The 11,227-nt window shown below is 51.7% G+C and overlaps 1 protein-coding gene across 1 annotated transcript; it reads left to right on the forward strand.

Moving 5' to 3' along the window:
- Positions 1–1,275: 1,275 nt before the first annotated feature.
- Positions 1,276–10,464, forward strand: SLC30A2 (solute carrier family 30 member 2). The gene is made up of 8 exons (XM_066270040.1): positions 1,276–2,568; positions 3,242–3,456; positions 4,734–4,880; positions 5,540–5,693; positions 7,042–7,216; positions 7,974–8,079; positions 9,175–9,309; positions 9,752–10,464. Exons 1-8 carry the CDS (start codon positions 2,519–2,521, stop codon positions 9,895–9,897), a joined length of 1,128 nt encoding a protein of 375 aa, XP_066126137.1. The 5' UTR covers positions 1,276–2,518; the 3' UTR covers positions 9,898–10,464.
- Positions 10,465–11,227: the final 763 nt, after the last annotated feature.

Below are 11,227 nucleotides of genomic sequence, written 5' to 3' on the forward strand. Positions count from 1 at the left end.
CATTAATTAGGTCTGCACCTTGAACTTCTAAATTTGAGGAACACTGCAGAGTCTATCCCACCTTTTTGACATTCAGAACACGGTAGCAAGTTAAGGACTCTGAGTAGTCCTGAAAGCCTTTTGACTTTAGACAATGACTGGTCTCTCAAGTTTATGGTGTTTGGAATATTGCCTGACCTTTAAGGCTCTTAATATTTTTTGGTGGATTGAATATTTAACCCAGCATTTCCCAATTTATTTATTTATGTGACATCCTCCAGAATGAACATTCTATAGAACTCACTTTATGAAAGTACTTTAAACTATCACACCTTAGCCCACTTTCACTTCTGGGAATTTTTCCAAGGCTAACTCATAACTCAGTCTTTAATTTTAAATTTCAGGGAATCAGATTTTGCTCTCATTTCTAGTCTTTTCTCAAGTTCTGAAGCATTTTAAATAATTGTACAAGAGAGAAAGAGGGTGGGGGAGGTAGAAGAGGGTAAAGGGGAAATAAATAGTGATGGAAGGAGACTTGACTTGGGGTGGTGAGCACACAGTGCAGTATACAGATGATGTATTGTAGAATTGTACACCTGGGCCTGGTAGCTCAGGTGGTTGGAGCATCATCCCAACATGCCAAGGTTGCAGGTTTGATTCCTCAGTCAGGGCACATGTAAGAATCAACTAATGAATGCATAAACGGGTGGAACAACAAATCAATGTTTCTCTCTCTCTTCCTTCTTCTCTCACTAAAATAAAAAAAATTGTACACTTCAAACCTATATAATTTATTAAACAATGTATCACCCCAATAAATTCAATTAAAAAGTGTATACTATATTACAGACACACAAGTGTACGCAACTGTTTATAGAGTTTAATAAACTACCGTAAAATGAAATCTTATGTTGCTACTATGGAGGTCAAGAAAAAGAACATTGTCAGTACCAGAAATCCTCCATGTACCCCCTTTCCATCATAACTTCTTCCACTTAGAGGTAGCCACCATCTTGTCTTTTTTCTCCTTTTCTTTCTTTCTTTTTCTTTTCTTTTTTTTTTAGATTTTATTTATTCATTTTGGAGAGAGGAGAGAGAGAGAGAGAGAGAGAGAGAGAAGGAAGGAGGAGCAGGAAGCATCAACTCCCATCTGTGCCTCGAACAGGCAAGCCCAGGGTTTCCAACCAGCAACCTCAGCGTTCCAGGTCCACGCTTTATTTCCTCCGCCACCACAGGTCAGGTCTGTCTTTTTTTTTTTTTTTTTTTTTTTATAACCACACACTTGCTTTTCTTATTGTTTTATTTTCTAAAGTAGCTTCCCATAGAAGACTGAAGGAATTTGAGGTCAGAAAGCGAGAGGGGGAACATCATGCATGGCACCTTCTGGAGCTCCTGTGAGCTGCTGCGAGGCAGGGGAGAGGGGGCGGTGATGTCAGCTCTGCCAAGGTGGAGACTGATGCTAAAGCGCGACACTGCCCTATGTAGGGACTGGAGATAGGGCCAGTCACTCCAGCAGGGGTCCCCAAACTTTTTACACAGGGGTCCAGTTCACTGTCCCTCAGACCGTCGGAGGGCCGCCACATACAGTGCTCCTCTCACTGACCACCAATGAAAGAGGTGCTCCTTCCGGAAGTGCTGCAGGGGGCCGGATAAATGGCCTCAGGAGGCTACATGCGGCCCGCGGGCCGTAGTTTGGGGATGCCTGCTCCAGGGTCTAATCAGAGTGCTTGGCAAGGACCTGGCGCTGCTTCAGTGGCGAGGATGGGTCGGGCATTCCCAACCAGTCCTAAAGAAGATATTTCCCCAGCCTGAGGGGAGGCAGGACCCGCCTCCAGTACCCCCTTACCTAGCCTAAGCGGAACACAGGCCGACCGCAGGTGGCTGTAGCCTGAGGGTGGAAACCTATCAAACTCTCAAGAATCTCCAGCCAGAGGGGAAGACACAACCCCTAGCCTCAGGAGCCACATTCCTGCTCTCCCGGGATCCAAAGCGAATTCCTCCTGCAAACCAAGATCCGAAAACTCCTCGATGGAACGCTGGCACCCCTCGCGGGGAAGAGTGTGCGCAGCGGTCGCCCAGTCCTCGTTCAGTAGAAGCGGTTCGGCTTTTCGTCTCAAGCCGGGTAGACTCCCCGGGCACCAAGACACAGAACCTGGGTGTTCGGGGGTAGCCCCTGGGCATCCTTTGCAGCCGGCCACCCCTCCCCCTTCCCCACGGGCTTTTGCACACGACGCGCGGCAGGCCACTTCACACGGGGTGGCGAGGGCCAGATAAAGCGCTCGGCGAGGTGAGCCGGCGCACGGACCCGGGGCTGGTGCGGCTTGGCGGCGGCAGCGACAGCCAGACGATCCCACCGCGGCCCCAGTGCGGCCGGGGCTGGGGCAGGCACGCGGCGGAGAGGGCGGGCGTGGGGCGCAGCGGGGGCGACGGGAGAGGCACACAGGGATCTCTCCGCAGGTGAGTGCGCGCCGCGTAGCGTCTGGCGCGCAACTTCCCAGGCTTATTGCGCGGGGCGTCCACGCGCCGCTTCCCGACCCGCATGAAGGCCACGGATAAGCTGCATCTGTTGAACGCCAGTCCCGGAGCCCGGTAAGGCGGGAGTCTGGATAGGAGTGGGAGTTTGGGCGGCATCAGAGGCACCTCCTTGTGTGCTATTGTAGGATGGTTTGGACGGTGACTTGAACTAAGACCACATTGGATGGGTGGGGTGAGGCGAAAGAGAGGGGGAAATCCAGCGTGGCACGGGAAATCATCCCTCCCTCGCGGCCGAGCACAGATCTGCCCCCTGCCCGTTTGTCGCTAGTGGGGAGTGCGATGCCTAGAGTCCCGCCCATTGCTGGGCACTTTGCCCCCGGGCAGCCTCGCCCTGGGAGGCCCTGCGTCACCAGGTGCTCGAGAGGAGGGTTTGCCCATCTGCTAGGGCCTGAGCTCTGTTTCTTCTGTGTATTCGGCTGGACTGGTTCCACCCCTTGGCCACTTCCCAAGGTCTTTGCCTCTTCCAGGCCCTGGGAGGGATGGGGGAGGAGTGAACATCTTAGGCCAAGGCCCTTAGACTCCCGGAGACTGGTCATTCTCCAGCACCCAACTGAGAACATGGGCTTCTGGTCACTCCTCAGGGACTGTCGAACGTGGAGTGCCCTATTTATTCTCCTAATGGTACATATGGGAATGCCAAGGCCCCATTGAGGGACAGGACTAGAGTCGGCTCTCCATCGTCCCCATCTTAGAGCTGAGTCTCCTCTTTCCCTTTCTCTCTGGCCAGGTCTTACATGGGATCTCTGTGGCAGGATGGGGCTGGCTGGATTTCTGTGTCCCCACCTGCTTCGGATGTGCCATCCATTCTGGAGAACAACCATTACTGCCATGCCCAGAAGGGTCCTCCTGGTAGTCACTGTGACCCTAAGAAGGAGTGGGCCCGTCGTCAGCTCTATGTGGCCTCTTCTATCTGCCTGGTGTTCATGATTGGGGAGGTCATTGGTAAGGACTTGTGCTAATTAAATGAAATTGGCATATGGATAGTCTGTATGATCCAAAAGGCTTTTCTCCTGAATGTTCCAGCAATATTAATACAGCTGACACTCAATGTGTGTGCGTGTGTGTGGTGGTGGTGGTGGTGGTAGTGGGGCACTAACCAGCACAGTCCACGTGTAACTTTTGACTACCCCAAAATTTACATTTGGCTCTTCTCATCCATGGATTCAACCAGCATTGGATGGAAACAGTCTTTAAAAAAATTATTTTATTGGCCCTGGCCGGTTGGCTCAGTGGTAGAGCATCGGCCTGGCGTGCAGGAGTCCCGGGTTCGATTCCTGGTCAGGGCACACAGGAGAAGCGCCCATCTGCTTCTCCATCCCTCCCCCTCTCCTTCCTCTCTGTCTCTCTCTTCCCCTCCTGCAGCCAAGGCTCCATTGGAGCAAAGTTTCCCCAGGCGCTGAGGATGGCTCTTTGGCCTCTGCCTCAGGCACTAGAATGACTCTGATTGCGGCAGAGCGACACCCCAAGATGGGCAGAGCATTGTCCCCTGGTGGGCATGCCGGGTGGATCCCAGTCAGGCGCATGTGGGAGTCTGTCTGACTGCCTCCCCGTTTCCAACTTCGGAATAATACAAAAAAAAATTCTTTTATTTAAAAACTTTATTTTACAATTACCATTGACATACTATATTAGTTTCAAGTGTACAACATAATGATTAGACATTTCTATATCTTACAAAGTTATCACCCCATTAAATCTAGTACCCATCTGAAACTATACATAGTTATTATAATATTATTGACTATAGTCCCTATTCTTTGCTAGGTTTTTCATATAGTACAGGTATCGCACACAATCCTCAAAACAACCTTGTGCTGTCATATGGATTAGTCTTCTGAACTTACAGATATTGAAACTGAAGTATATTCAGGTTAAGTAACGCCCAAGATCACACATAACTAGTGTGTAAGGAAAGGCCTGAATGCCTAGAAGGAAAGAGCATTTACTGAATGCCTAGTATGCTTTCCAGGCCCTATTTGAACTTGATTTTGACATTCATCCTCTAAGTCGATGCTGTTAGTCCTATTTCACAGATGGTAGAAATTGAGGTGCAGAAAAAGTACTTGCCCATGGTTATACAACAAATGGGTGGAGAGGTCCTGGTCCTGGTCCCGTGTCTGTCTCCAGAGCCCATGGTTTCCCTGCTGCATACACAGTCTAGAAAGTTGGCTCCTTGGGGAGCTGATAAGGACCTTCTGTCCTCATCACTGCCTCTGCAGGTGGGTACCTAGCACATAGCTTGGCGATCATGACTGATGCAGCCCATCTACTCACTGACTTTGCCAGCATGCTCATCAGCCTCTTCTCTCTCTGGATGTCCTCCCGGCCAGCCACCAAGACCATGAATTTCGGCTGGCAGCGAGCTGGTGAGGGCCCTGATCTGGATGGGGGTGGAATTGGAAGTGGGGCAGGTCCAGACATGGGTTGTTAAGTGGCTATAATGAGTAGACCCTGTGTGAGTTTAGAAGGGTGACTTTCGTGAGGGACGATAATGTTAAACTTGGCTTCTGTCCTCTGGGAACTCCCAGTCTGCAAGGAAGGAGAGTTCACTTTCCTATGAAATGAAGTGGGCGAACTTCAAGAACAAATGACTGTAGCATTAACTGCACATAACTCCATGGACCAGCTCTGGGGGCGGGAAAGGTCAGCAAAAACTTCTGGAAGATACAGGCTTTAAATCATCTTTAGTTGATCTCTGGGCTGCACTGTCATTTTCCTCTTGATGGGAGATGGTCCACCCTCTCCTCCTCAGAAGCCTCAGTTTGCCAGCTTACCAATAGGTATATATATGAAAAAGTCATTTTCATTACATGTAAAACAAAAAAGCTCGACCTAAATTACTTCTTCATTTCCTTCTAGCGCTGACATTGTCCGTAGATATGAGTGGTGGGGTTAGATGCAGCCACACTTTCAGCAGAGCCCAACCAGACCCAGGACCGGACTTGGGGGGCGGGAGATCCTAGAGGGACAGAGCGGTCTCCTCAGCCTTAGGTCCCATGCTAAAATTGCTTTTGCGGTTTCTCAGAGATCCTGGGAGCCCTGCTCTCTGTACTGTCCATCTGGGTCGTGACCGGGGTACTAGTGTACCTGGCGGTGGAGCGGCTGATCTCTGGGGACTATGCTATCGAGGGAGGGACCATGCTGATAACGGCTGGCTGCGCCGTGGCCGTGAACATCATGTGAGTGAGTCTTCCATCCTCCCATCTCTCACATGCATAACTATGTGCCTTCTGCTGGAAGCAGGGCAGGCCCCGCTCCAAGAGAGGCTACAGAAACGGAATTTCCCTGATGGTCTGAGCTCTGGCACCTGGAACATCTGAGTTCTGCCTTAGGCCTAGACCAAGTCCATCAGGAACTATAAATCTGGGCCAGCCCCAACTCCAGCCCCCAACCCCTACATGTTGGTGAATAACCTGGGAGCCTTCATACCTAAGTGGGGAGGGTTTTAGTTTTGTTCTTGCAGGAGAAGAATCCAAGTTCTTTTTCAAGCTAATGTGACTGAAATTGACCTCAATGAGAGGCAGGGTGTGTACAGCATCTGTCTTATTTGGGTTCTCTCTCCCTTATTCAGTGGCCTAGGGCCCTGGTCAGCAAACTGCGGCTCACGAGCCACATGCGGCTCTTTGGCCCCTTGAGTGTGGCTCTTCCACAAAATACCATGTACGGGCACTACCTCAATAAGGAATGTACCTACCTATATAGTAATTTTTGTTTTTTGTTTACAGAGACAGAGAGAGAGTCAGAGAGAGGGATAGGGACAGACAGGAACGGAGAGATGAGAAGCATCAATCATTAGTTTTTCATTGCGCATTGCGACACCTTAGTTGTTCATTGATTGCTTTCTCATATGTGCCTTAACCGCAGGCCTTCAGAAGACCGAGTAACCCTTTGCTCGAGCCAGTGACCTTGGGTCCAAGCTGGTGAGCTTTTACTCAAACCAGATGAGCCCATGCTTAAGCTGGCGACTTCGGGGTCTCAAACCTGGGTCCTCAGCTTCCCTGTCCGACGCTCTAACCACTGCGCCACCGCCTGGTCAGGCTATATAGTTTAAGTTTAAAAAATGTGAATCTCAGTGCTCGCTTCAGCAGCACATATACTAAAAATGTGAATCTCAAAAGAAATTTCAATCGTTGTACTGTTGATATTTGTCTTTGTTGACTAATGAGTTTGCCGACCAGTGGCCTAGGGCAAGACACTTCCCCCTCTAAGACTCAGCTCCCGAACTGTGACAATGGTGAGGGGAACTGGAGACCTTCATGGTGCCCTCCTGCTCTGAGATTTGGCACTGGGGCATCTTTGTGCCCAGATTCAGCCTGGCATGGTAGTTGAGCCCTTTCTCCTGTAGCACTCTGAACCAAGGCCACATGAGTCGGGCTCCTCATGTAGCCAAAAGGATCACATAGTCTGGGGGCTTGGGGTGTTTGCCTCACAGGGAGGGCAGCCCTAATGGGTGTCCTCTACCTGGCTGATTTGAAACCTCTACCAGCTACCTTAGTGAGCCCCTTGGCTTTGTCTCCACTTCTGTAGAATGGGATTGACTCTTCACCAGTCCGGCCACGGGCACAGCCACGGCCATGGGCATAGCCATGACAGCAGCCAGCAGCAGGAGAACCCCAGTGTCCGAGCTGCCTTTATCCATGTGATAGGAGACTTCCTGCAGAGCTTGGGTGTCCTGGTGGCAGCCTATATTTTATATTTCAAGGTCAGAGCTGGGGACAGAGGGAGGTGGCCGGGGGTGGGTGAGCAGGGTGTAGGTCATGAGGGCGGGGGTCTTCTTGGCACAGGACCCTTTCCAGATTCTAGCTCCCTCCTAGTTCTTGGCAAAAGGGTGGGGAGAGGGAAGGAACATTTATTTATCCAACTTCTGATTCTCACAACAACCCTTAGCAGCGCTTCTGATACTCACCACAACCCGGAAGGGTAGGTAGCGGGGTTTTCTGTAGCTCAAAAAGGTTCAGTGACTTGCACTGTGTCACACAGCTGGTAAGTTATGGAGCCAGAGTAAAAACCAGCCATGTTTGCTGCCAAAGCTTGGGCATTGCCCTTCACATAGAAGCAGGGTGGGATATTGGGAAAGAGTCAGGCATTGGGTTTGAAGCCTGGCTCCACCCCTTGCTAGCTGTCTGATGTAGAGTGAGTCCCTTGCTCTAACTGAACCTCAATTTCCTACCTATAAATGTGGATAATGGACTAGACAGTGTCTAAGATTCCATTTAGCTCCCTGTCCATGTCTCAGCCCCTTGGGCAAGGAGTGGTAGGAGGGACTATGCCTTATTCTGAGCTGTGGTCTGTCATGCCTGTCCTGGGCATGGACTAAACTGGGAGACAGGGCCAGGGTAAGGCTCATGTGCACCAGCAGAGAGGGCCCCTCTTCCCAACACAGTGCTGGGAGGGAAGGGAGAAGGGAAGCTGAGGTGTTGGGTGTTGAACCCCAGCTCTGCCTTCCCTTTTTCCCGCAGCCAGAGTACAAGTATGTGGACCCCATCTGCACCTTCCTCTTCTCCATCCTGGTTCTGGGGACAACCTTGACCATCCTGAGAGACGTGATCCTGGTGCTGATGGAAGGTAACCGTGCTTGGAGCTCCCTTTTTGCTCTTGGCTCTCCAGCTCTAACTGAAGTTCCAAGGATGAAAGTTGGATCCCAGCACACTGGTGGGGCGCCAGGCTCTGGACCTTGGCATAGCTTGGGGCCCCAGGCCAATCTTGGCATGGAGCTGGGCCCTCAGGTGTGGCCATTCCTGGAAATGTCCCCTTCACTATGCCCTCCCTTCCCCCCCAGGCCCAAGGGTGCCTCCTTCCTGCTGAGATGTGTCCTCCTTGCCTGGTCGGGCAGTTCCTGGGTTGGGTCTGTAGCACCTGGCATTCCAGCCCTTCCCCATATATTTCCTCAGTCTCCATTTGCTTTCCCTCAGGCAGAGAGAGGGGTGAGGATTGTGCTTCCCATTGCATGGGGCGGGGCAGACAGGCTCAGAAAAAGACAGTCCATGTGGGACAAGGCTGCTGACTCGGTGAACCACTGCAGGCCCTCTTTTCTGAGGCCCCTGCCTCAGGAGGATGTAGCTGGGCTTTGAGGGGTGATAGGTAGTGGCAAAAGGCCCGCCCTGAGTTACCACACTAGTCACCCAGCTTTCTTGTGCTCCAGATCTTGAATTCTGGGTCTTTGTGTGAGCAAGGCCAGTCTGGATCCTGGTTTGGGGTCAGCAGGAGTGTCTAGCTGCAGGTCAGAGCTTTTTCTCTGAGAACATGACTGACCCAGATAAAAGTGACAGTGATGCTGTCCCACGTGGGTACAGCAATTTCCAGTTCCCTTTCCACTAAAAAACAAACAAACAAAAAAACTTTTTATTGAGCATTTACCATGGGCTAGGCACTGTTCTAGGCGCTGAGGAGGATAGAGTGGTAAACGAGACAGACTGTCCTGCTCTCGTGGAGTTTTTATTTTAGAGGGGGTGACAGACAAGAAACTAATGAGATCATTGCAACAGTGGAAGTTTGTTAAGAGGAAAATACAACAGAGTGAGAAGATGGAGATGGTTTGGGAAGTGGGGACAACAGCAGGGCCGCTGGCCAAGGAGCTCCTCTGAGTTGATGTTGGAGGAGCAGGAACCAGCATGAGTGGAAAGGAGCAGGTCCCCTCAGCCTCATCCCTGCTGTCCCCAGGGACCCCCAAGGGCGTGGACTTCACAGCTGTTCGGGATCTGCTGCTGTCGGTGGAGGGGGTGGAAGCCTTGCACAGCCTGCACATCTGGGCGCTGACTGTGGCCCAGCCTGTGCTGTCTGTCCACATCGCCATCGGTGAGTGGTGGGGACACGAAGGGTGGGGTGAGGGAGAGAGGCAGCCAGAGGCCTGGGGCAACCCTGACGGGTCCAGGTGATTCCAGATGCAGTGTCCATGCTTTGAACCTGGCCCCGTGCTGAGTGCTTTGCATACTATTTCATTTGATCATCACGTTCCCATTTATAGATGAAGAAACTGAGGCCGGGGCGTGTTGGGTGGTAGAGTCACTCGCCTACGCTTTCACAGCTAAGTGGCGGAGGGAAGCCTTAAAGCCAGTGTTCTTCCTGTCCTTTCAGGATTGTGCCAGGTGTGGGAGCTGGGGGGCTGCCTGGGGCAAGAGTGGAACCTGGGCTTTCTTGATGTTCTGCTGTGGGTAGGGCATGAGAGTTGGGCTCCCGATTGTTTCTAAGGGCCCAAGAGTGAGTAACTGTTTTTCTGGTGTGTCCTCTTGGGCCCCAGCTCAGAACACAGATGCCCAGGCTGTGCTGAAGGCAGCCAGCGCCCGCCTGCAGGGGAAGTTCCACTTTCACACCATGACCATCCAGATTGAGCACTACTCTGAGGACATGAAGGACTGTCAGGCATGCCAGGGCCCCTCGGACTGACTGCCTAGCCAGGTGCCAACTGGGGCACGGACAGGACCTGCAGATAGATGGCAGGGCCAAGTGTCCCCCAGGCCCGGCCAGGACTCTGTTGACCCTGGCTGTGTTATAAATCAGACCCCTCTCATGACCTTAGCTCCAGGTTCAGTAAGGGATCATCCCTTGCTCACTCCAGGGATGTGGCTCTTCCCCTCTCTCCTCCATCTGACTATAGCCAGCCCCAGAATGGGGACTCAGCAGGTGTACAGCTAGTATGATCCCACTCCTCTGGCTCCTGGGTCCGTTCCTGCTGGGGCTGGGGCTGGGCCTAGTCCTCAGCCAGTGCTGTCCTACCACCAGCCTCCGGGAAAGACAGTGAGGCGGTGAGGGATGCTGGAGGGAAGCCCTGCCTCCCTGACTCACTTCCCATCTTCAGTCAGCCTGGCCTTTGCCTTATGAGTCTGTCAAGAAGCTAGCGGGGTTGGAAAGGAGACAGGCCAGTAGGCGAGGACAAGTGGAATAGGGAAACTGAGACAGATAGTTAAACGGCCAAGAAGTTTACAGCCATCTAGTAAATCGCAAAAACCTATCTTCTCTAACCAAAAACACTTAAGAATAAATGGTTTACACTTCTCCCCGAACAGAGGGTAGATAGCTTAAATCACCCCACTCAGGGAGATAGACAGCAAAAATCCAATTAGTACCATTTGTGCCAACCACACACAGGGACAGATGAAGTCAGGGGATTAAATCTCATTTTGGCATATCAGCTTAAAGCTGATAAATATTCATTTGAGATCTTCCCCTAAGGCCTCCTTAAATTGCCAGCCTTTAAAACCATCTAGGAAGGGCCCAGCGCCCCCCCCGCATATCAGCAGCTTTCCCCTCCCCTTCCCCCGCCAGGCAGGTCACCTCTGCTTTCCTCCTGAGCTCCAAGGGCCCTTCAGCTACCTCTGTAACTTTCTAAATAAACTTTTGCTGAACTCAAGAACTGAGGTCCAGTTTTTCAGCCAACACCCCTGGTAACATGAGGACCGTGAACTTGCCTAAGTGTCTCCCTGAGATGGGGAGCTGGGGGCACCTGAGGCCCATCTGTGTGGTAGTCACTTAGCTGTGAGCCGAATGTTGCCTTTCCTGGAGGGAGGAGGCCGCTGACTAGGTAAGGACCTGGCTGTTTTCCTCTTTGCTTATTCCCCCATCCCAGGAAGCTGCCAACACAAAAATACCCTGGCCAGAGGCTAGCCAGTTACAGGAGGCATGAGGAGGGTAGGGGAAGCAGGAATGTCATCTTGGGTCCTGGGCCACTTCTCAGCCTAATAGTGTCCTGAGGAACTAGGATTCTGAAATCAGATCT

The sequence above is a fragment of the Saccopteryx bilineata genome, chromosome 3 (genome assembly GCF_036850765.1).
Source record: "Saccopteryx bilineata isolate mSacBil1 chromosome 3, mSacBil1_pri_phased_curated, whole genome shotgun sequence".
Lineage (NCBI taxonomy): Eukaryota > Metazoa > Chordata > Mammalia > Chiroptera > Emballonuridae > Saccopteryx > Saccopteryx bilineata.

Bases quoted from the DNA above. Each gene is read 5' to 3' on its own strand.
- SLC30A2 (XM_066270040.1), top strand. From the start codon at position 2,519: ATGAAGGCCACGGATAAGCTGCATCTGTTGAACGCCAGTCCCGGAGCC. The intron at 7,217-7,973 runs GTCAGAGCTGGG...TTTTTCCCGCAG, and splicing joins CCTATATTTTATATTTCAAG to CCAGAGTACAAGTATGTGGA. The intron at 9,310-9,751 runs GTGAGTGGTGGG...CTTGGGCCCCAG, and splicing joins GTCTGTCCACATCGCCATCG to CTCAGAACACAGATGCCCAG.